Source organism: Mugil cephalus, chromosome 21, assembly GCF_022458985.1.
Source record: "Mugil cephalus isolate CIBA_MC_2020 chromosome 21, CIBA_Mcephalus_1.1, whole genome shotgun sequence".
In the NCBI taxonomy this organism is placed as follows: domain Eukaryota; kingdom Metazoa; phylum Chordata; class Actinopteri; order Mugiliformes; family Mugilidae; genus Mugil; species Mugil cephalus.
In genome coordinates, this window is record NC_061790.1 from 7,335,770 (window position 1) to 7,361,480 (window position 25,711).

Consider the following 25,711-nt stretch of genomic DNA (forward strand, 5'->3'; position numbering starts at 1 on the left):
ACGTTTCATGTTTTTTGAACCTGAGCCTGTGATCTCTCGATGCTTTGAAGTGAGATGGTTGTGGGTTGAGCCGGTGCTGCTGGCAGCGAGAGGCGCACCGTCCTATAGGCCACTGGATATCGGTGTTGCCACAACATGGCAGCTGCCGGTTCGTTGTTGCACGTGGCTTTGATGATAAAGACCGCCGTCAAACCCCCCCCCCCCCCCCCCCCCCGCTTAGCCGGACTGAGGCTCTCTCATGTTGTCCTTCCCGTCCCTCGTCACACTGTCTATTCACTCTCTGCTTTTTTTTTTTTACCCCCCAAAGAAAGCCTCTCTGTGAGGCGGGACCTTGGAAAACGTTGAGGGAAACTTGGAAGGATTGTATCTGATACGCTACATGTGTGGTTTTACTTCAGCTGGCTTGACTGTGCGGCTTAGGGAGCTGGTAATCGTATCTTAACAGATCTCTCCACATATACAAGGTTGTGAGCCAGTCCGGCACGGGCTGGACGCCAGAGAGAGCCCAGTAGGTGCACACCCACACAACTGTGACAGTCTTCCTTAGAAATAAGGCCTTCATTCATAATTCAGAGCGGCGCGCTCTCAACGTAACACCGTTAATCCTGTCATCGGTGTCTTTTTCACATTTCAAGAATGTCCACAAACACATTCATCGTTCACACGAATGACTTGGAATGCAAACGTTTTTTTCATTCTTTGTTTTTGTCGTGGATGTTTTCTCACATGATTTAGTGATTGCCATCCTCGCGAGTGAAACCATGGGTGTCTTTGGGTGGGTCTAGACGCAAATCTCAGCAAACTAGCCCCTCGTATGACGGGGCAGTCAGTCAGACTGTGGTCTGCCGGAATGTCAGGAATTGGGATGCTGAACAGATAGAGACTGTACCAATCTGAGAGTGGCATTGTAAGTGTCAGAAGTTACATACAGGGAGTCCTTTTAGCGCCCGGTTTGAAATGGGGAACCGCAGAGTCAGTGGCTGACAGATGTGTGAATTAAATTAGAATTTTTTAACAGCTCTGGGGGAGTTTTTTTCCAATAAGTTAAAAAAAAAAAAAAAAAATCCTCATTTCCAACATTACCTTTTGAGAGCTTTGAAATTAGTGTGAGCAAATTAGGTTTGCGACTTAGTGCAATAAAACTTAATACACCACGCTGACATACTGACCATACTGTAGTTCTGCTCCGGTTACTTTCCGTCTATTTTAAATTTTGGATCCTATTTCTTTCGTGTTCATGCTTAAGGAAGAACCCCTGCTCTTTTGCTTTTTATCAATATGTTGTAAGGATTTTGAAACTTCTTATAGGCGTGTGTGTAATTTTGGGCTGTGCATATATATATATAGAAAAAAAGACCAACTAATTTTACGTCCAAATGGCCTCAAACTCTTTCCAAAGGTCGGTTGTCAAAGAAAAACACGCAGGCAACAACATCATCGTGACAGGCAAATGTCGTGCATGCACACTCTCATTTAGAAACTAGCACAACAATGGTGTTGACGTCCATTAAAACCACGTATTTAAAAATCCAGCAGGTTTTTGTTTGAGTTACAGTCAAGTAACAATGGCATGCGGAGCTCTGCCGGTGTGGGTGTGTTGTTCCGGATTAGCTAAGTCCAGTTTTGAGCCGACACAAACAGGGAGACAGAATACAGTGGCTTATGTGAGATGTGCCCAAATTGTACGACTTTGGAGGGGGTCACTTGCCAAAAAGTAGTATCTTTCCATGTAGTCTTGGTGTTTCCAAACTAAACATGGTCAATTCTGGGAGGCATTCCGCCGTTAGCCACAACACCCTGGCCAACCCATTGTCAGTGAACTGCGTCAAAACTTGAGCTATGAACATTATTTTTTTTACTAGACTCCATGGAGCCCTCTGCAGCCTTCCAAGCCAGAGGTTTCATTATAATGAATGAGGAAACCGCTGTGTGTGTGTGTGTGTTTCTATGCCACTGTTAATCAACAAGAAGCTAAACTTGAAGAAATGCTGCTGGAATTTGAACACCACTGTGAAATTAAATGGATTAACAGGAATCTCTTTCTCTTTGCTTCCCCCCACCCCTCCGCCTTTCTAGACGATTATAGCTACCTGCCTGATGCGCTGCCTCCTCTTCCTGAAGTCCCGGACTCCGGCTCGGCCCTGAGCTCCGCTGACATCCCAGCCCGCTGCCTCCGCAACCCGGCCTTCCGCCACGCACCCTCGCGCTACTGCTCTGCCCTCAGCATGGACTCCTCGCCGGACAGCGCCGAGAGGCCCATCAGCTACAGCTCCACCTCTTCCTCTGCCTCCTCCCGGGACAGCCACTGCTCGCTGGGCAGCCGCTCCACCCTGGTCGCCACCCCTCACTGCAACCCCGCGGCCTCAGACCGGGACTCCGGGGCAATCCGGTTGGAGCTCGTCCCCGCCAGGCAGCTGGGAGAGGAGGATGACAGGAACGACAAAGGGACGGACACGGGGAGGGGGCAATGGAGACAGGGCAGCATGCAGACGGCGACGGAACATTCAGAGCCTGAGCTGCTGAGCCCGGAGGGAGGAGAACGGACGGGTCAGGTGCAGGGGCCCAGGACGTACGTGGACCGGGTGGTGCAGGAGATAATGGACACGGAAAGGACTTACGTGCAGGACTTGCGGAGCATTGTAGAGGTAAAAAAAAATCCATAATAAAACAGCTCAGTGATTGAACGCAACATGTGTAGGAGATTAGGAGCAGAGAGATCCGGCATATGGGCAGGACCTCAGGCACGTTTGGCGGAACATCAAATGCAGAGAGAGGCCTTGAAGAAATTTACACTGGAGCAATATCCAAATGTGGCGTCTCATGTTTCAGCCAGGACGTGTGTTTAAAATTAAAATGCGTGAATATCAATAGTGCTGATGACAAAGGTATTTGTTTTAAAGTCTGAAATATGGCATGATTCGATTGACATTACAGACTAAGGCTACTCGAAGTAGAGCAACTTTTGATTATGTGATATACAGTGCGTATATTTTTTTTTGCCCCACAAATTTAAATTTCTTTAAATACACATTAACGTCAGCCGCTGAATTAGAACTAAATCCATCAGTAATCTCGTGACCCCCGGGGTTGGCAGCTTCGGCTCAACAAACCGAGGTGTGAGCTGAAATAGGAACACATACTTTTGAACCTTTCAGACGTCTTATCTGACCTCAGTCTTTCAGGAGGAACCCGGGGCTTTAAATCACCAGATAACACACATCCTTTAGGTCTTGTGTGTTTTGTCTCGCACACACACTCACACGAACAAACACACACACACACACACACGTGACGCACGCTGCTCGTTGCCTGCTGGGAAACTTTAATACAATAAGGTCACCTGCGCTCGCAGGCGGGGTTTCGGCCGGGTTACACGACACCAGTGCTTTTGTTTAGCGTGCATGGACGCACACACACACACACACACACACACACACACACTCAGGCAAATTCAGTCTTTTTTTTTTGGTGTGGCTGGCTTTGAACCGCGAGGATACACACTGCCTCTAGTCAGTGATTCGGTGGCTTTGTTAAGGATTGGGTGTAGTGGTTTGAATCAAAGGTTGCTCTCCTTTCCCCCTCCCTCCCCCCCCCCCCTTTTTTTTCCTCTATTCAGCCCTCTTTCTTATTCTTTGGGAAACTTAAAATTCATTGTGCGACAATGCGCTGCACACATTCGCCTTTTGTTGTACGTTTGCACCCCGCAGTTTCATTTGAAGCGACGGCGGTGGTGCGAAGTCGCACAAAAAAAAAAAGTTGGGAACTGCTATATTTGCATGCGTTGGAGCTTCGCCCATCTTTCCCCACATCCAGTTCTCCCTCCCACGCTCTGGGCTGTCAGTTCACGGGCCGACGTGTGTGTGTGTGTGCGCGCAAGCGTGTGTTTTTAGCCTCTTATTTGTGAGTCTTGGAGAAAAAACAAAAAAACGCAGCGGAAAAGGTTTTTGTTATGTGGTCTTGGTTTGGCTTGCCCCCCCCCCCCCCACGCTGATTGATGTCCCACCACGTCCTCCTTTTTTCTCGGCTCCTTCCATCAGAGGTGAGGAAGCGGCATGGATGTAGGAAGAAGGGATTTAGCTCTGAGATAACAACGTCCAAAGTAGGTTAAGAAAACAATGAGCAGAGCCAAGGAGCTGCACTTAATAAACCGACGCTGCCTCTGCTCTGCGGACCACCTAAAGCTGTTCAGCGGATCAGACCACCCAGTCCCGGGCAAACCACACTCGCATGGCAAGACAGCTAATTCCTCACTAGCACTTTGGGGAAGACGTATGCATTCAGCCTGTCTTCGCCCCTTTTAATGACAGCTCCAGCGAGCGCATCAAGGATGGATTGCACAGTTGCGTCTGCATGAATAGGGCTTTTAACGTGGCTGTTCGTGCAGCTAAAAGTACAGCCGGTGGACAGCACGGGCTTTCGACCCATCTATTACGAGCACTGTCCTGCATCTGTTGTTTCAACAATCCCTCTCGCCCGCGCTGCTTCCTGCAAAGGGAAAAGGGCGTGACGGCCTCAACGCAAATATTTACCCAGACTCCCCTGAGCTCACCTGTGTTTCATCTGTCAGCAGCAGTGCTGTTGGTGGTGTTTTCTCACCGCGCAGGCCTTCATCGCGTGTCCTGCAAGCTGGTGAAGATGCCGTACGCGTCTTCTTTAATGCGTGGTACGCAAAGCCGCCGTGGATCCCCTCGCGTGAACTTTATTGTTTATTAGTTCTGCGCGACCACCCCTACTCTGCTCGACCCCTGTTTGTAATGAACCCGGCCCTTAATCCAGGAAACAAACACGCAAAGCTCTGATCTTGCTTTTCGTTTTTTCCACTTGGAAAACCGTGAATTTGGACGTGATCTGAGTTCCTGCAGAAATAAAACCCCTCGAGATTTGCCCGCGTGCAGTCGGCACTGTCCGGAGGAAGCGCTTCCTGCGGCTCGAGGGCTGTGTTTGGAGTGAGCGCGCTTGAGGAGGTTAATGGTTAACGCGAGACGGTATCAGGTTCGTACATGTCACGTCTGACGCTGAGCAGCCTTCAGGTGTGTGTGCGCGCCCTGAACGCTGCACCACTGTCGAGCTTGCAGAGGAACTGAATGAGGGCGCTGACTGAACGGGTCAGGCCAGGTCAGATCTTTGACCCGGTGGCTAATAAAGCATCGCCTTACATATTGCTGCCGATAGCCGACAAAATCTAAACACGACCTCCTGACGAGACCTCTGACACAGCCCCGCCAGCCCGCAGGATGGCAGGGTTTCCATTCTTCTGCGAGGCAAAATGTTGCCTTGACCCTCAGCCGTTAAACTCTTCACATCCAATTCAACGAACCCATCTTAACTGAGATTATTTTGCTGTTTCCATCTCCACATTTGCCTCACCAAAATCGGCTAGCTGCTCTCGTTTCAGCTTTTTAACACAGGTAATAAGAATGAGAGAAAGCAGAAACCAAATAGGCAAACTGGAAAGCAAACAGACCAAAGGGAGTAAACATCCTCCTACACCTCCTCCTCCTCCTCAGCTGCTTAAAAAAAAATGTTGTGAGCCGAAATGATAAGTGGGTGTGTTCGTGCACGAGGGCAGCCTGGTACTTTTCTCGGTGTTGTAACGCCTTTACTGCCCAGTTTCAGTCTGCGGTTTGTTTTTTGCCCCATACGCACTCGTGATTTTAACATGCAGGCCTGGGATCATTTGTGTGTGTGTGTGAGTGTGTGCTGTTTTTCCTACAGTGCAACTGTGTTTTGGGTTGGCAACTTTTAGCAGCCCGCAGGAGCAGATGATATCAGAGATGAACTCATTTGTGACTTTGACAGACAAGCGGGAGACGCTGTGACTCTCCCTTTCGCCTGTCAGCGAAGGTTCACGGCTGTTCACTGCTTCCCCCGTGGATGGTTAAGTGAAAATGAAAATGGCTCCAGATCTATTCATGTTACCCGCGCTACTTTTCGCATGAAAACATTTCATATATACATTAATCTGTCACTGCTTCTGTCAGCTACCGGCACATCCGTCTTTCTCCCACCCCACCTTTTCCTTTCTTTCTTCTTCAGGGCATGTAGGGATCTGAGTCTGGCGTTTAATCACAGACACATGAGCACCACTCCTCGCTAACGGCCGCGATTGGAGCCGGTGATAAGCGCTAAATCTTCCTGAGTAGACAATTTACCTGTTTTTCTACAAGCTGAACCCGTCTTTTCCCAGCAACGGCGCTCGTGAACGGAGAACCTGATGACTCGCGTTATTCACCTCCTTAAGCTGTTTACACAAAACAACAATGCAGGGATCTGTGCTTTAGTTAAATAAAAAGGGGAGGGTTTCGCATTTCTGGTTTATTTGGTTTCTTTTTCTGGTTAATTACTCTTCCACACTGATGTTTGCCAAGTGCGTTTCTAATGTGGTCTTTGGTTGGTGCCTGTTGGTGATGTGTCTGCTCTAAAAGTGTTACTCCTTGTCTTCTCAGGACTACCTGGAGTGCATCAGTAACCAGTCCCGACTGGCCTTGAGCTCTGAAGACAAAGGCTCGCTGTTTGGCAACATTCAGGACATCTACCACTTTAACAGGTACAATACACAGAATAGTACACACACGGAGACGTACGATTCGGACTTCGGAGCGAAGTCAGAATTAAAGCTTTGTCCTGGTTTATGCGAGTGGATGTGCCAAGCTTTGGTTGCCTAGGTAACCATTAGGCATTCTATAATTGAAATAAGCAGAACATAAAAATATTATTAGTGTATGAACGGAGGTAACTCCTCTTTACGTCCATCCTGTTGACAGATCCACCCACTCGGTATTAGAAGGGTGGTCATAATGTTACGCCTGATCAGTGTGTGTCAATAAACCCTCAATTTTACATCGTCCAGCGTGGGATTAGTTCCACCCAGTATCGGCCCACATTGCCAGAGCTTTTCTCACTGAAACGTCTAGCCCCTTCCCGTGTCTGCACCCTCTCGTGTTAGTCACAGTGGGACTTGAATTACCTCTCACTTACGTAACACAGACTCGGCCTATCTTGACAAAACAAAAGATTTCCTGACAATTCATTCGTGGATTATCGGCACAGTGATGCAACGAGAAACAGACAGTCGTTGGTGTAACTTAATAACTCGATGATGAGGCCTCTTCATTTAAATAGCCGTCGAGTCTCAGTTAAAGGGCTGCTGAATGATGATCTTATCAGGGTGGGGATTAACACAAGAATAAACTTGGACTTGGTCTGTTTGACATAAATACACAGACAGACTCTCGTCTCTCTCTCAGGCTCCACAAACAGCCAACGCTGAAACTAGTCTGAGCCACCTGTTGATTTCAGAGAAGGGCGTTGTTGCGGCGGTCAGGTGTGTGTGTGTGCGTGTGTAATCAGTCGCCGTCTGCATATTTGCCTCCTCCAGCACTGCTCCAAAACTAGATGGCCGGTTCAGCATCAGCCATGGTGGTCTGGAGACGCACAAACATTCTCTCCCACCTATTCATTTGCCAGTAAAAAGGAAGCATAAAAGTGGTGTGAAGCGGTCACAGTGACTTCATGCTTTAGCCACGAAACAATAACCTTTTTTTTTTTCCTTTTCTCTTTTTCTTTTTCCACAGCGTGCACTGAGAATGCGCACAGGCAGGCACACACGGGAGCTGGGTGTTTGAATTCATGGAAGTGTCTTATTTGTTTAGCATCAAGTGCCTTTAAGAGCTAAATTTCTTTTTGCCCAAGGTGACTCCCGAAAAACTCACTGCAATTGTTTGGAACGATGAATCATGGGAGAATGAAACATATATTAACGCGTCTGAGAAAGAGTGAGGGGGGGGGGGCGTACGTTTTCTCATCGATGATTGCTGATTTCTGTGTGTGTTTCAGGGACCTTCTTCACGATCTGGAAAAGTGCAACGCAGATCCCGTGGCCATCGCAGAGTGCTTCGTATCAAAGGTAAAGATGGTCTTCCCTTAGTAGTAGTGGAAATGAACTGAATAATGAGTTATGAGTTGCATTTATGAGTTGAATATTTAATTTTTTACTGTCACTCCATTTGTCTGACGGCTTTAGTTGGTCACTTTTATGTTAAGACGTTAAAGAAAATAAACTATACGATAGCATGGTTAATGCTAACAGGTGGTTCGACCTTTTTTATACAAAAAAAAAGTATATGGTTCTGAATTCTTAGATGCATTTATCCAAATAGATGTCAATGCATAAATATTGCAGGTACAAATGGTCAGTACTTCTCAAAAAAGCGACGATTATTCTTCCGGAAATAAAAAATAATTCAGTTCTTCAGAGGTCAGTCGGAGTTTAAATAAATTTACGGTCGAGTGCTTGTTTGTTGCCGGTTCTTCTTCTTCTTCTTCTTCTCCTCCTCTGCTTGTTGAAACCTGTCCGCACAGATGGTTTGGACTCACGTAAAAGCGCACAAACACATGCATCATGGATTAGAAAATGAGAAACAGCAAAAGTTCTTTTTTTTTCTGTTGTGTATTAGCTTTAGTCAGATTATTTTGGTGGTGGAACACAGGAACACAAGGTGAGGGTAAGGCAGGGAGGAATAACGGCTCCAGAGGAATTTAAAGCCTCGTCCAAATATGTAATCATCGTTTTTTTTTTTTTTTCTGGAGTGGAGATAATAGCAGTGCTTCATCAAGCAAAAACTAGACTCAGCAGCTCTTCTTAAAGTATCTGTTTGCTTCAGCTTTTATTCTCTTTGCCCGTCTGTGCCACACAAAATGATTGCATGCCTGTGTCCCATGATAACGTGCTGAATTCCGGCGCTTCCTCTGAAACACTTTACATTCCCTCCCTGCCCTACTGCAATTACACCCGATACCACAAAGCAACTGTCTGACCATGTACACAAACACGAAAAAAAAAAAAAAAGGCTCAGCCACCGCCGTGGACTCCCTAAATTCCCTAAATACGGCAGCTGTTGTTGTCGGGATGATCCGGTTTTATGGCCGCCCACAGCCGCTCTCTGCATAATTAGCTGAGATGCATAAACAAACCGACATGATGACATCTTGTAACCAACTGATTAACGTTACAATTACACACACACACACACACACACACACACACACAAAAAAAAATTGCAAAGACAAACATGAGTCATGTGGAAAAGAAGGAGTTTGGTGATATTTTGGTTTCAGATAATAAACCTGGTTGTATCTAACAGCAAAGCATCCTCATGGTATTTACTCCGTGGTTTGGCCCGAGGTTGAATTCGGCTGAACACGAGGCTCCGCCCGTGCAAATCGCATCCTGACTGGAGTTTGATTGCTCTGATAACGTCTCTCTTATGAAACTCATGCTGCAGCCCTCCCCTCCGCCAATGCTACAAAGTTCAGTTAATGTTGAACCTGAGTAGGAGAGGAGTTAATCCAGCTGTACGATAACTTCGGAGGTTGTAGTTAAACTGGTTTGTAACGGACACAAAAGCCTTTCTGTTATTCAGCCTAGCCCACGGACTAAGAAGGGAGTGTTAAAAGTCGTTGGAGTGCCTTTAGCTCTGATTAGAGCCCGCATTACCGGCAGCATTGTTTCTATAAGAAGCTTCTGAGTGTTACATTAATTTTGTATTGTATTGATGATGTGTAAAGCCTTCTCCAGCACATCCCAAAGATTCTCAATGGGGTTCAGGTCTGGACTCTATGGCCCTGAACCACTCTTTCACGCTTTGATACCCATGAATCCTGGCGTTGTCATCTTGGAATATGCCCGTGGCATCAGAGAAGAAAAAATCTATTGATAGAATAACCTGGTCATTCAGTATATTCAGGTAGTCAGCTGACCTCGTTCTTTGGTCATGATGCTGCTGAACCTTGACCTGACCAACTGCACCAACCCCAGATCATAGCACTGCCCCCACAGGCTTGTACAGTAAACACTAGGATCATGATGCGAGCATCACTTCATCTGCCTCTCTTCTTACCCTGATTCCCCATCACCCTGGAACAGAGTAAATCTGGACTCATCAGACCTCACAACCTTCTTCCATTGCTCCATTTTTATGCTCCCTAGCAAATTGGAGCCTTTTTTTTATCCTGGTTAGCCTCACTGATTAGTGGTTTTCTTAAGGCTACACATCTGTTCACTCCCAATCCCTTGAGTTCCCTTCACATCGTACATGTGGAAACGCTCTTACTTTCACTATTAAACATAACCCTAAGTTCTGCTTTTGTTTTTCTTCGATCTTTCTGACCACATTCATTCCTCGAAGACGATAGTTCCCCACTCTCCTTCCACTTTTCAATCATGTGTTGGACAGTCCTTTACCCAGTTTTAGTAGTTTCTGCAGTCCGCTTGATGCTTGCCAACTATTTGACCCTTCTCAAACAGACTGACAACTTTTCCACACCTATCTCCCATGCAATAATCATATCCAAATCCTCGTACCCTACACAGATCTCGTTATTTTAAACAAATGCTTTAAACAAATGCTTAAAACAGCAACTTTCATGAAGCTAAGATTTAGTGTGAGACCGTTATATTAGAAGACACAGAAGAGAGACTCTCGGTTCACTAGGTTACCTAATATACTGGCAAATGAGTGTAGCAGAAGCTATTTTGGCCACTATTTTACTGTTTGGTCTCGACTATTAGTCATCTTCTTTGTCACATTTCTCGTAAATATATAATCGTGTAACTCCCTGGAGGTTGCTCAATCTGTGAATATATCATGTTATTACTGATTCCCATAAACTTAGGGAAGCTGATGAGTTCAAGGTGATAGAAAGTGGATTGAACTGCAGTGACTGAACATTAGCATTATAAGTTTTTTAAAGGCTCTGAAATAATGGAAAACTCAACCACCTGTGATTCTGTCGTGAACTAACTAGAACTAACAGACGAGTGTGTTTTGCAGAACATGTTGTAACGCTTAAAGTTCTCTAAATGGTTCATTAATCCATTATACGTTTGTGTCTTTATAGTGCATTGGTTTTGGAAGCCGGCTTCTGATGTTATCGCGTCAGAGTTTTATGTACGTTTTAAAAAAGTCTTTGTCTTTTAAATGTTATGACGAGTTCCAGAGTCGGACCCGCACCTGGAAATATTTAGTTGCCACTGACCGTCGGGGTGCCTTTACATTAAGAAGACATAATTAGAGCGTATGGTTGGTGTGTGTGTGTGTGTGTGTGTGTGTGTGGAGGTATTTGTGTGCTGTCATCATTTCCCGAACCTACTTCTGGTAAAAGCCTACTAGCCAGAATTCCTTTGTATTTCACTTTGGGGGTTAGTCATGGCTGCTAAGACCCTGAAACCCACAAACCCTCTCTTTCACTTTCTGCTGTGAAAACACACACACACACACACACAGACGCACACACACTGATAATACTTTTCTAGCCTCGGCAGCCAAGCATCACAACCCAACGCTGAAGAAGAAACACCATTTAGTTGTAAATCTCCTCTCTCTCAGATAATTGGCTATCTGTCCTCATGTTCTCCCGTGTGTGTGCGTAAATCCTCTTTGCTGTGTGTTGAGCAAGACTTTAAAGCATTTTATGGGTTGCTACATGCTGACTGAAGCAGATACGCGGCGTGATTACACAGTTTAGTTTTTTTTTTGTATTGTTTTTTTTTTTAATTTTAACTTCTAACGCAGTGACTCACTGCGACCAGTTCGGTCTCGACAAACGCAAAAAACAGAACCTGCTGCGTCATTAATTTGCCATTAAAGTGATGAATGGCTGCAGGTTGTACTTGAGCTTCTTTCTTTTTTTTTTCTTTTTTTTTTGTTTCCCCATGTACTGATTTGTGGCCAAAGCCCAAACAAGAAGAACTCCTTTCATGTAATTTGTACCTCCTACTCCAGAGGAGGATATCTTCTGATTTCCATCATGTGTCGGAGCCGCTGTCTCGCATGCAGAAATGATGATTATATGATTTTTAATGCAGCTCGTATGTACATTTCTAAAAGAGCGGCGTATTATAGATGTAGTTATTTCAAGGTCTGCTGGTTTCCTGGTTTAGCTCAATGACAGCGTCCAGATGTGTGCGTCTGTCTGTACTTGTGCATGCTCTGCAAAATTTGCCCTCCGTAGAAGCCTTTATGTACCTCGCGGTCTTGTGTTCATGGCACAGCGGGGTATTAGTAGTGTGCATTAGGAGCGCGTGTGTCATCAGAAAATCGATGGTGGCACATCTGGTTGCGCTTAGGCCCGGTCTGCGGCGGCAGACTTTTGGAGACGAGGAGGAGAGCTCTGCTCTTCAATTTAGGAGGGTTCCCACGGAGCACCTCAGGCTAACAAATCATGAGAGTGGCCTGTCTGTGTCTGCGCATCTGTGTGTGTTCTTAGCCTCGGCGTATTTTAGTGGGAGACGTTGTTTGTGTGAGGGAGGTTCAGTTGTTTGCTTTGACTTGATTGGACGTTGTATTTACTTACAGCAGAAACCTTAACATTTACATACGGTGTGTCCGAAGTGTCTACACTGTAAGTTTGCTGGTAAATGTGTGAGAATATCCACGTTGTTCTTTGTGTGTGTGTGTGTGTGTGTGTGTGTGTGCGCGCGTTACGAACCAGGACATACTTCAGTCATCTATTCTGTGTGTTTATGGTGCTGCTTCCTGAAAGCTGCAAGCATCCCGTGACCCTCTAGTGTTTATAGGCACAAATAGAGTTCAATTAGACTCTCGCGTTATGCAACAGCTCAGGGTTCATCTCGAGGCCTCTTAAAATGAGCGTAAGGGGAAAACCTGCTGAACGGAAGGAACGAAAGAAAGAGGCGAGATCGAGAATGGATGAAGACGTCCATGAAAGAAAAAAAAAAAAGAAAAAAATGTTGGGGATGGATGAAGCCTGGATAATATGAGCACGGGAGCGCAGGGGTTCCCGTTCTAGCTTTGATAAGTCATGCTGCGTCTGATGCCTTTGATGTTCGCGGAGGTATGCAAGGTGGGAAAAGTCTCGGCCGAAAGGGGCGGCGACGAGTTACATGGGGGATATTTAATCCGAGCCCTCTGCGCTGTTGGGATAAGAGGAGAATTAAAGGCCAGGGATGAGGTTCAATTAGGAGGAGAGTGGAGGCCTTGTCCGTGGGCTTGGAGTGTGCAGACCAATAAACGTGAAATAACCGTCCAGTCATCAAAGCTGATACGGTATCAGCAGTTATAAACCGGCAGAAATGATGTGGAACTTTAAGATAAAGTCCTATAATCTCATCTATTACAGGGCACTTCAAACTGCACTTTAAAAGAAGGGTTAGGCTTTCCTGGTGTCCACTGCTATGATGTAATTTCTTAAATCTATATCAGATCAGATCTGAGTATCTTGCATTCAAGACAAAAACTGGTCAGAAATCTGAAATGCCGTCAGACATGATTGTTCCCCTCACAAGCTTACAGGTTGGCTAAGACATTGTTAAGGTGTGCTGAATTCGGGGGCGGCCAGTCTGGACATCAATCCCCGTCACTTTTCATCTTGTTGTACAGGTTACAGCATTTTAACGTCACCCCGTTACCACGCCAACATCAGCCTTTAAGTCAAACCGTGCCTCGCGTGGCTGCGGGCAATTTATTCGCCCACTTATAAACACAAGTTCCAAGTTTTTTTTATTATTTTCTGTCACTTTTCATTTAAGAGTCATCCTTTTGACTGATTTGTTCTGGTTGTGTTTTTACAGAGTGAAGATTTCCACATTTACACTCAGTACTGCACCAACTACCCACGGTAAGAAATCCACCCCTGTGTGTCTGTGTTTACGTCTGTACAATATCCTTATCTCATTCTCATCTCACATCCATAATCCGTCCTCCCAGCGTCTCACATGGCTCCATTGTTCCACGTCGTTCAATGCGTTACCTCTGTTCTTCCCCCGTCCCCGACTAACTGACACTCTCAATAGAAGCCTCCTCTAAAAGCAGCGGGAGTCAAAGTGTCTACCGTCAGTTGTGCCTCGGGGTCTCTCTTTACCACTCTCCCTTCATTTTTTTCTCTTCTTCTTCTTCTTTTCTTCCGTCCTTTTATTCACGGCCTATTGACAGAGTTACAGCCGTCACGCTGACAGACGGGGTATTAACGCTGTCACCTTATCATAGCTAACCCTGGTAATGTTTTATTCTCCGCTGGGACACCTGCGTGGAATATTCTGCAGGATTTGTGTGTCCGTGTTGCGATTAAATCGGGTGAAACCTGAGGCTATTCTTCTCTGCGCCCTACCCGACACACCTCTGCCGCTGGCTACCACTTCTCCTCCACAGTCGATGATAAGAAAGGCACGTGCGGGGAGAGAATATTCACGAGCTAATGGTGACTAATTGAATGCCGATTGTGTGTGGGTGATTGTGTAAGGCTGTAAGTGTGCGTGTGTGCGAAATTTTTCAGTGAGTTTATTTATTGAGGGCGGCCAAGCCACATGCCAAACTACCCGTCATTTTCATTCCACAAAACAGCATACTAAATTGAAATTCAGTTTCTATTTTGACATAAATTTAAATAAATACTTGAATAAAACAAAACAAAACCCTTGTCATGAATCCAAACGAGGCTCCTCAACAGCAAAGTGGAACTGGTTGGGATGGCTAATAAAGATGGACGGCGGAACCGCTCCTCAAAAGTGGAGCCAAAGCAAGTAGAGCTCCCCCTGGTGGCTGGAGGCTGCAGTATAGGTCGTAAGCTCCACCTGCTCCATGTTAGCGGATGGGACTAAGACACTAAAATACACCTCAAATCATGGTTTCTGTCATTTGAGGTAGCCAATATAACGTTAGTGCTTGTTCAAATGGGAACTTTGGAAAAGTTTAATTTAATTTTAACTTTTATGGATGTGACATAATGACGTCCATGCCAACTGCTCCGTAGGCTGTCCCGCGGGACTGTGTATAGTGTTTAATCCGACATTTCCTTGTAACCGGTGGAGGTGGAACAGAGTATAGTATTAATTAAACTAAAAAAAAAACACGGGTGAGTCTGGCGGAAGTGTGGGCGGGGCATCGATATCGCAGCTCTGGCCCCAAGGTTGCAAAAGGACGCTGCCGCCGGCGTCCCCGGGAAAATAGCGTCAGTGTGACCAACGCGAGGAAGTGGGGGACGCGTTGTCCATATTTATACAGTCTGCGGTGAAGGGCCTGTTGTCAGCTGTTTGACATAGACCTTCTCCCACATCCACACCACAGCTGGTGACCCCTACCAAGGTCACACACGACACGCGCACACACACACACACACACACACACACACACACACACACAGGCTGTAGATGTATCATGGTCATGCTGAGCTCCGAGGTCAGGTTTCCTCCAGAACAATGTGAGGCCTGTGCGGAGCTGCACTGGAATTCAGACATGCAGACATGCACACACACAAACACACACACACACAGAAAACACAGAAGAAAGACACAAGTTCGCAACTGTCTTTCTCCGTCCTTTGCATCCGCCGTGGATGTGTACACACACACACGCACACATCCATTTGTAAGTGAACGAGCTCTTTATTCTTTCAGTAGGTCACACAGCAAACAAGCGCCGCCAAGCTCTAAATTTAGGTTCTTACAAATTTGTGCAAAAAGTGCTGCAAACTAAAATTAGTCAGTGTTGGCCAACAACAGAATCAGTAACTATCTATTGGTCAATTAGACATCTGAGGCCAAAATAGAGCTTGATAATCAATAGCGAGAGAAAAAAGATGCAAAACAAGACCAATTTAAAAACAAATACACTGTTGAATTAAATGAACGTAATGGAAGACAAAAACAAACATTTGGTTCAAGACTGAAAACCTACACAAATTATGAATTTAAATAGTATTCTGGGTACATTTCCCACGTAAATAACATAACGTAATTTTAATTTAACTGTATTATCCAGATTATTTTTAGCCTTTTTAGCCATTTCTGCCCAATGAGGTTAAACTGTCCTTTTGCTCAGTAGGGTCTATCAGGACGCAGATTGCAGCCCTCACTCGTCATCGCTGTCAAATTACGGTTTACTGCGCGTCCCCGATGTCTTATTTGCCGTGCTCTGTCTCCACAGGTCGGTAGCCGTGCTCACAGAATGCATGAGGAACAAGGCGTTGGCCAAGTTTTTCCGCGAGCGCCAGGAATCTCTGAGACACTCCTTGCCCCTGGGCTCCTACCTGCTCAAGCCAGTGCAGAGGATCCTCAAGTACCACTTACTGTTGCACGTACGTCTCGCAAATGCACGCTGACATGCAAACAATTAATCTTTACCCGCAAAAATGTAAGTGCAGGCACGCCCCTGCAAATTCACGCCAGTGCTTTTATTGTCGAATGCAAATGTGTACAGTCGAGCCTCCTGCTGGGCTCCACTGGAGAAGCCAAATGTTTAGACATATGGTGCTCAGTGTGCATGTTCCTGTGGATCTGCCTTTCGTGCATTGTTTTTTTTTTTTTTTTTTTACGAGCACGAGAGCAGGACATGCATTAACAGTAAGCAGCGTGCAGCACCAAAAGTGTGTGTTCATGATGCATGCGTGTGAAAATGCTCACTCACGCCGGGTTTGCCTGTGCAGGAGATAGCCAACCGCATGGAGAAGGACACGGAGACGTACGAGGTCGTGCAGGAAGCCATAGAAACCATGCAGAGGGTGGCCTGGCACATCAACGACATGAAGAGGAAACACGAACACGCCGTGAGGTTGCAGGTACAACGATGATGCACAGACACAAGATGAGAAAATGACATGTAGCAGGCAGTGTCTTCCCATTTTCCCCCAAAGGGTGCTTTCTGTGGCTCTCATTAGCTAAAACCGACAGACTAGCTCTTTTTCGAGGAGGCAGTTTTTTGTTTTTTTATTATTATTATTGTGCTGCGGCGCAGTTATGTGAACCCTAGGTTTGAATCAGCCGAGGCCCCAATCCTCCCCACATCTTACGCAAGTCGCTGCATTTTCCACTGGGCTAATGATGGCCTTGCATAAGGAGGACACATAAAAGGGAAGCTTAGTTTCTTTTATCTGCTGGGAGACGGAACGGTCAGATGAATGCAGGAATGTGTGGAAACATTTTCTCCAAGTGGCTGGACAAAATATTGGCTGTCAGTTGTTTTGTTCTTTTTTTTTCGTATTTTTTATTTTTTTTCACTTACCAGTATTACTTTTAATGTTCTCAAAAGGTTTTTTTTTTTATTTCAATCACTCAGTAGGCACATCCTCTACCTTCCAACGTCCCGCTGTCTTGAAACATTGGATCAGTTCTCAAAACTTTCCTCGTCATCACAAGTGCACAATCATTTTTGTTTTCGTGTTCTCTGCTGAAACAAAAAGGTAACTCTCCTCTTTCCCGTGCTTGCTGCAGGAAATCCAGAGCCTCCTGACCAACTGGAAGGGCCCCGATCTGATCGGCTACGGGGAGCTGGTCCTCGAAGGGACGTTTCGTCTGCAGCGAGCCAAAAACGAAAGAACTCTCTTCCTGTTTGACAAGCTGCTGCTGATCACCAAGAAACGGGAAGAAACCTACACGTACAAGGCTCACATCCTGGTCAGTCGTGCACCTCGAGACGCCATGTGTCCGGGAGACACTCAAATGCGTCTGCCCTTAAACGTGACTTCCTGCTTGTCTCTTGCAGTGCTGCAACCTGATGCTGGTGGAAGTCATTCCTAAAGAACCGCTGAGCTTCAGCGTCTTTCACTACAAGAATCCCAAATTGCAACACACAGTCCAGGTATAGCAACATTGTATTAAAAAGCCACACACATCATAACAAACTGCAGCTGAGTGTAATTACATGTTTGAAAATGTAGCTACCGGCAGCAATGTCCAGCAATGTGTACTCATTGTACTCACAAGTATGCCTGCTGCTCATGTCTGATTGTTTTATAGTTAGTCAGAGTTAGCGTTGCTCAGACATGTCGAGAGCTTAAAAGCTAATGTTGTTACCTAAATGTCGTGTTTTGGGCAAGTACTGTGATGTAAGAAAGTCAACCTTGCAGCTGCCGTTAAAGTGCACATGTGACTCTCGCTTCTCGTCCTCAGGCCAAATCACAGCAAGACAAGCGCATGTGGATCTTACACCTCAAGAGACTCATACTTGAAAATCATCCTGCCAAAATCCCTGCCAAGGTGAGCGTAGCTGTCTCTCTAATCACTGATGACGTGAAGGCAGACTTTGACTAGAAAGCATTGGAAATGTAATTTTCTTTCTCTGTATTTGTTTTTTTTTTTCATGCCTTGATGTTTTTTTCCGCTCATTTAATTGTCATTATGGTGCTTCATGAAAACTTAACTGAGAGGGGCCTGCTTGTTAAGTGTCCAACTTGAGCTCAACGTTTGAATCAAGGCTGTAGTTTGGCTCCACCTAGTGTCAAAATGTATATTGATCCATAACCTCTTGAACTCATCCCTACTTTTTTCATTTAATTCTAGGCCAAACAAGCCATTCTGGAGATGGATGCAACGCGTAAGTGCCAATTTACATTAGATCTATTTTATTAATGATATATTTTCATCTTAACTGCATGTATACAGTACGTATTTATGGGATATTTTTCCTGCTATTTCTCCAGATCATCCCGGGTTTCATTACAGTCCCGATGGTGACAAGAAGGATTCCCCCCAAACCAAGGAAGGCCCCACTCCTCGTAGAGGACGCAGGAAAGGTAAAAAAAGTAAATAAAATAAAATAAAGAAATAGAGAAGGAGAAGTCGGTCTCCTAAATCAATCTTCAAAAATACTGTTGAAATAAAACCAACCATAACTACGCTAAACAGGCACCAACTAGCATTACAATTATATGCTGAACTTTGCTCATCATACTTTATTCTGTTTTCCCAGAACCTCTTTCCAAATTATTGAAGAATGCGAAGCAGAATGCTGCCAACACCGATGGTGAAAAGGTGAGTCATGGTGAACCAGAACACCAGTTTTAACACGTCTAAAGTTGTAAACATAGATCTCATTTAACCAAGGCTTAACCCATCCTCCTCCTCCTTCTCCTCCTCTTCCACTCTAGCGAACAAGTCTAGGAGCTACCCTGCTTTCTCCGGTGTCCCAGCTGGCTCTGGGCACTATAGGGCGCAGCCGTAGCCTCATCAACCAATCACAGGAGTCCCTGGATCCGGGCGATCACTATGACCACAGCGACCGGGAGGAAGGGGAGGAGCCACATCAGCAGGACGCCGATGATGAGGACGACAGCGGACTGGTGAGTTCATGCAGGCCAGAACAAGCCTGTGTCATTTAATTGTGGCCTTAAAATGACATATCACACAGGTTCATCATCCATCTACAGTGCTCTACTTCAAAAATCCTAATGATGATAACTCTGAATTCAGGGTGGCGGAAAAAGGCTCCGAGTTCCTGGCAAAAGCAGCAGGAAGAGGCTGAACCCTCAAGCATCGGTCGACAGCATAGAACAGTGGAAAACGTTTAACATGAGCCCCTCAGACCTACAGGTAGTGTAGTAATTCATAGCTGCATTGTAGTGTAGAACATTGTCTTAGTCACATGTCACATGCCAACTTATTTCTGCTTTCTTTCAAACTCAGAGAGCCAGAGAATCACTAGTAAGGGAAGGAAGTCACCACCCTCCTCTCCTCAGGACGCCCCGTGTGACAGAGGAGCCTCCCGACTCCCCTATTCCTGCTGTAATAGTCACAGAAAGTGACCACTCCATGAGGAACATTTGGGCCGACCATCGGGCTCGCAGGGCTATGTTCCCCACGCGTCAGAGGACGATGCAGCCTGATGACGAGGAAGAGGACATCTACCAGATGTTTGTCCCCACGGAGCAGAGCGGGCCAGAACCAGAGGTGGCCCCGGAAAGACCGGAGCCTCCGCCATCACCCAGGACAGCTCGGCCCTGCAGCTGGCACGTGGAACAGGTGCCAACGGTGCAGATCGACCCTCCGCCCAATGGCAGCAGAGTCCTGCGGAGAGCGAGTAGCGCTGGGGAGAAGGCTACGGAGGCTAAAGGGAGTCCTGAAGATGATCAGTCCGGTCACAGCAACCTGGACGTGATCCACACCGAGTCATCCAGCAATGACATATCTGGGTCCTCTTCAGCCGAGCAGCTGACGATAGACGATATTGAAAATGTGTATGACAACATCAGCTATGAGGACCTGAAGAGCATGGGCCTCATCAGGAGGGAACATGAAGATAGCCAGTCGAGGAAAGAGACATCTACAGGTGTGCAGGGTTCCCAGCGCGAGGCAGCCAGGGAACCGAGTGCTCCAGGGGTCACGGAGTCCGCGGTTGAAGCAGACGCTTCGTCGGAGAGTAACCGCTCCTCGACACAAGAGGGCAAGACATGTGAGCTCAAGATAGTTGAGGAGAATATCTATGACACCATCTGTTTCAGGGAGCCACCACCAAAAGAGACAAAGGGAATGAATGAAGGCAATAAACTAAAACAAGAGAGGGACAGCCTAATGGCCTCAGAGCAGGACCTGACTGAGAGTCTCGGAGGGTTTGTGTCAGAGGAAAGCCTCCACTCTGGAGACGTAGAAGGACCAGAAGCCTCCGGTCTTGTCCCGTGTTCTTCCGAGCCGGACTTTTCCTCCTGTTCTGCCTCTGAGAACCTTTCTCAACGCACACAGAAAGGAGATAAGATGTCTGAGCAGGTTGACGAGATCTGGAATGACTTGGAGAACTACATCAAGAACAATGAGAAGAAAGCTGATCGGCTTCCTGCTGCATTCCCTGTGAGCGCCAGCGAGTCGCCTAAGAAGAAGCCCTCATCCGTCAAAAACAGCCCAACAAAGAGCTCTCCTGTAATTAGTCCTCAAGCAGCCAGTCCCCCAGCCAAGAGTCCCCCAGCCAAGAGTCCCCCAACCAAGAGTCCCCCAGCACATCAGCCTAAAACCCCACCTGTCACCTCCACGCCTTCATTCACCATCCCACTGATCAACCTCCCTGACCTACAAAGCGAAGGCACCATCGAAGAAGAAAGCCACAGCCCCGATCCCACGTCACGCCCCCTTCCCGCAACCCCAGAGCCCCCCCCAGGCACGGTGAAGAACATCCGTAACAGGCTCGCTCGCCTCAGCAGCGGCAGCTTCCGCCTCGAGGACGACGATCTGGTGGAGCTCCCGCAGCGAACCCCCCCACCCAGAGACACTTCCCTCAAGGACCTTCACAGTTTGTTTCCAGGGGAGCTGGCGGGTCTGGACTCCCCCCTGGCGTCCTCCTCTCTCCTTCTGGGCGAGTCCGTGGACCTGGACCTGATGGAAAAAAGCAAGAGCCGCGTGTTCTTAATGGCACGGCAGTATAGTCAGAAGATCAAGAAAGCCAACCAGCTGCTGCGCATGAGGAGCATGGACCCCGGAGACGCTTGTAGTCGGTCCAGAGCGGAGAAGAAACAGAAAGACCTGGCTGCCATCTTAGAGGAGAAGAAACAGGGCGGTGCAGCTATAGGTATCTCATCTCTTTGTCTCTCTTGATCGTTATTAACTTTGACTGATACTCAATAAGGAAAACGTCTCTATCTATAAGTGCTGAATCTTTAGATCAGAGTTGGGCCGCACCTGATAATTATTTCAATTTTTGATTCATCTGATGGTTATTTTCTCTCTTGCTCTATTCTTTTTTTTCTTTTTTTTTGTCCAGATTGGATAAAATATATGAATTTAAAGTAGAATCAGACTTAAAAGGACTTTACTGGTCCACTAAGGAAATTGTCTGGTTTAGTCAAAAAGAAATATAAAACAAAATCAGTCAATTCAATTAGAAACAATGCTAGGGAAATAAAAATGGTAGCACTAAAGTAAAAGGTAGTTATAACATAACAATTATGTGTTTGCTGAAATAGGTTGTTAGTAGTGATAAAAACATAGAAAACTGTTACTCAACTCTGTACCTTGTTTGTCTGCGTGGGGTTTTCAACCTTCATTTAGCTCATGGTTTTGGTTTTCATGCTACTTTCTCAATCTCAACACTTGTGTTGTTTCTGCTGCCCCCAAATGGCCAAAAGTCGATACTGCAGGTCTATGAGTAGGACTTGAAAATCCACCTTTGTTCATATCCTTTGTGTTTCCTCTTCAGGTGCAAGAATAGCCGAGTACTCCCAGCTCTACGACCAGGTGATGTATAAAGATTCTCCTGGTCAAGGCGGTCAGACCTCTGCTACGCCACATCACATGCACCCAGGGCTGTCGTCCTCCCCGTCCATGCCCGAGACGTCCCTGGAGGAGGACTGGCTCCACTCCACCTACAGCAACGGAGAGCTGGCCAGGTTCGTCTCTTCCAGCGAAGGCGCCGATGCTCGGGCGTCCTCCACCCCTCAGCGCAGGCTCACCTCCGCCTGCTCCATCCCTTCTCTGAAGACCCTCCCCGCTTCTCCAACCTCTCCCCCGTCTCAGAGATGGAGCTCCTGCATGTCGGCGCCGAGCGAGAAAGAGGAGCACGTGTACAGTTCCATTAAAAGGCATCCCTCCTTCAATGCGCCGTCTTCACCCTCCTCAAAGTGTCCTCCGTCAGAGCACTGTCAGTCAGCCGGTTCTCTGAGTGGCCAGCAGCAGGAGAAAAACCACCAGTCTGGACTCAAATGTAACGGACCCGCCGTGGATCGATCCACAGACAGATTTCCCGGCCACAGTCTGGGCCGGATCGGTCGTCAGAGCAGCCTCCCAGAGTGGTCTACCCAGGGACAGTCGGATCTCACTCTACACGACGGCCAACAGGTGGTGGTGCTGAATCGGGCCTCTGCGCTGAGCATACTCACCGCCACCCAGAACTACCTGGCCAACTTTAAGGACAACGAGGAAGACGACGATGACTATGTAGAGATCCGCTCGGAGGACGAGAGCGAGCTGGAGCCGGACAGGCTGGCGCAGAGGAACGGCAGCACGGCGGCCCTTTCCGGTCAGAACCGGGGCCTTTTGCACACTCAGAGCCTGCCGTGCACCCCGGTCCACTCCTGCAACCCGCTGAGGTCCCTGGACCGCGAGCAGCTCGAGAAGTACCTGTGGAGCGAGCCGCAGCAGAACCAGCCCAACATCGTCCAGTCTCTGAGGGAGAAGTTTCAGTGTCTGAGCTCGAGCAGCTTTGCCTAAGAGCCAAATATACATTAACATACAGCATATATAGCAACAAAGGGGACACTACTGCTTTGCCTTGAATGACTTTCATCATAAACAACAAACAGAAGTAAATATTACACGCCTGTCAACCATTTCTTTACTGCAGCCACATTTGTAATGTGAACGCCTATCGTTTATGGTCTGAACGCCACATCGAAGCCTGCTTGTGAGCTGACTTAGCACTTCTAGATGTCCGGTGGTAAAGGTGGCAAACTGTCGTCAAAGCAAAGCTCTCGGTTTGAGTGTTACTGAATGGGTTTTAATAATCAAAATGAATCTTTCATTGCTTTCCACGTGAGCCTCGGAGTCCGATATCTCTATTGCGCAGGTGCAGAGGGTTTTTACCGCCGTGTCAGGAGTTCCTTTAACTTTGCTCTTAAGGTTATTTTAACTGCATCTTCACCTCTAGTTTTATCTTAACCTCGGTAGGAGAGGTCGAAACCCAGTCTCGGCTTGGCGTTTTTAATCGTGCTTACACTATGAATCAGCTCCGGAATAAGCCGCTTTACAAAATTTACAGTGTTTGGATTTTGCTACTCAAGCTAGTCGGTTTTTAGCAATAATTGTAACGAACAGGAATCAACTGTAAAAAAATAAATTAAAAAAAGAAAAAAAATCACCGTCACAACATTCGGTAGGTTAAGTATAACTAGGCCCGTTAGGCTATCTGAAGTTACCGTGTGTCGCTCTACTTGCCAGCTTCGTCGTCAGTAGGGGTATCGTGCTTTAAAACTCGAGAGAAGACGCTGATATCTTTAGTGAATCTAATAAGAAGCCTTAGTATTTATTTTGAATCTGTGAGCGGATCACAAAAGGTTTTTACGTGTAATAATCTGGGGGCATCATCTCACCTCATCTTGACGAGTAGATGATGTATCTTTTTTTTTTTTTTTTAAAAAAGAAGAAATAATGCTAATTTGTTTATAAGAGGGACCACAAAGGAACGTTAAAGCTAAAGGACTACAGTACTGTATTTGGTGTACATTTTCTTTTTCCTGTTGTTATTTTTACCTTGTTTGCTGTTACACTACTGAGATCACACCCTTGCTCATTTCATTAATGTTCACGGTTATTTTCTCTGCCCTTGGAGCAAACCCAGGATTTACCACACACACACACACACACACACACACACACACACACACACACACACACACACACACACACACACACACTCACACACACACTGTGTCCTATTTGAAAGGATCACAGCCCCTTGTCATTCGTAGTGCAAGCCACAGGCTGGTTGTAAATGAAAGTAATACATATTTATTGAAAGACTGTTCTCTCTACTATTATTTAGGGACTTTCACCGAATTCGAAATCAAATACTGTGAATGTTATCGGAGAATTGTCGTTTTTCTGCCACGCACTGGTTAAACAATCAATCACAAGTCACAGGAAAAGTTGGTGAAAGCACAACACCGCGGCCTACTGTTCATATCGGGAACTCAAACGTAAGTTAGGAATATGAAGTATGTTTTTTTTTTTTTCTCCTCACTGTATATTTTTTTTGTCCTCTGTTTCACTGGTGGGGATTGTTGGTCTTCAATGACTCTTATTTTGCACTTTTTTTCAGTTTCTGTCTTTCTTTTTTTAATTTTTTTGTAAACACTTTGTAAAGATGTACATTTTAGGAAGGTTGTTCTTGTATGCCATAGGTATGCTTTATAAAGCTTTGATGTTTAAGTTAAGTGTTCTGTATTTTTTTAACTGCCTAGTCGTCATTGCTCAACAAAAACAATGTATTGGAGGTAATAAATTCAGATTAAACTAATGTTTGGCTCTTTTTGTGGTTATTATTAATTGAAAATGAAGTATGAAGTAAGATGGTTCAGAACGTGATTGAAGTCTGCTCAAAAATCATCTCAACGCCTTGTGTCATTAGCATACAGTGAAATCAGCTCACAGGATTTTACAGGACCCCTCCCATATTCTGTTTCCTGTGTTTAAAGCTGGATTTCCATACACGCCCTACCTCCACGCCGCCCTGCACCGCCCTCTTTAAATCGCTATTTCCATTGCTAGAAGGTGGGCGGAATGAGGCCAAAGGGATACTTTCTGGGTACTTTTTAGTACCTCCTCTGTGGTCGGTCCCAAGTAGGTGAATTGGGGCCAATAGGGAAGCTTGGTAGGGAAGCTTGCCTTGAATCCATTACACCGTTGGCGCAGTCCTCCACCAAGTTTTTACCTTTTATTACATTCATTGTGTTCCGCTTGAAAGCTCATAACTGCATAACTATTGTTTTCTTTCGTTCACTGGTTGATGGAACATAACTTTACTTTGTAGCCAAGCATGGGTGTGGCTAAAGCCTGCAAAACCGGGGGGAGGAGGGATCACTCCTAAGCAATGGAAAAGGTAGTTAAAAAAAAAAAAAAAAACTGGTGAGGTGTGGGGCGGTGTGGAGGTAGGGCATGTATGGGAATCTTGCTTAAGTGGCTCCCATCAGGACACAGACTTCGCTGTCCAGGCTGCAGAAGGAAGATGACCGAGAAGGAAGATGACCTGCATCCCCAGAGTGCACACTGACACTGAACACTGACCCACTATGGATGCCGCTATAGCTATACAAATTGTTTGTTTAAAAAAAAAACAAAAAAAAAGATTTAAGATTTTTTTATGTTTAAAAAAAAATGCACAATTGCACATTATAATTGAAACACCTTATGAATGATTTGTGAATGTCATATATTGTACTGTGTGCTGTTTTTGTATGACAAATAAACTGATTTGAATTGAATTCAATGAATGTTGATTATATA

General features: G+C 46.0%; 1 protein-coding gene across 3 annotated transcripts in view; it reads left to right on the top strand.

Moving 5' to 3' along the window:
- Positions 1-24,725, top strand: part of LOC124998993 (pleckstrin homology domain-containing family G member 1) — a 66,039-nt gene extending 41,314 nt beyond the window's left edge. For all 3 annotated transcript variants that reach the window (XM_047573703.1, XM_047573705.1, XM_047573704.1), the window contains exons 2-17: positions 2,077-2,645; positions 6,447-6,547; positions 7,837-7,906; positions 13,592-13,638; positions 15,942-16,092; positions 16,441-16,572; positions 17,225-17,407; positions 17,496-17,591; positions 17,903-17,989; positions 18,293-18,326; positions 18,433-18,525; positions 18,702-18,763; positions 18,880-19,071; positions 19,202-19,321; positions 19,415-21,284; positions 21,912-24,725. In XM_047573703.1, the coding sequence (XP_047429659.1) occupies positions 2,077-2,645; positions 6,447-6,547; positions 7,837-7,906; positions 13,592-13,638; positions 15,942-16,092; positions 16,441-16,572; positions 17,225-17,407; positions 17,496-17,591; positions 17,903-17,989; positions 18,293-18,326; positions 18,433-18,525; positions 18,702-18,763; positions 18,880-19,071; positions 19,202-19,321; positions 19,415-21,284; positions 21,912-22,921 (4,817 nt within the window). In that variant the 3' untranslated portion in view covers positions 22,922-24,725. The remainder of the gene's footprint in view (positions 1-2,076; positions 2,646-6,446; positions 6,548-7,836; positions 7,907-13,591; positions 13,639-15,941; positions 16,093-16,440; positions 16,573-17,224; positions 17,408-17,495; positions 17,592-17,902; positions 17,990-18,292; positions 18,327-18,432; positions 18,526-18,701; positions 18,764-18,879; positions 19,072-19,201; positions 19,322-19,414; positions 21,285-21,911) is intronic.
- Positions 24,726-25,711: the final 986 nt, after the last annotated feature.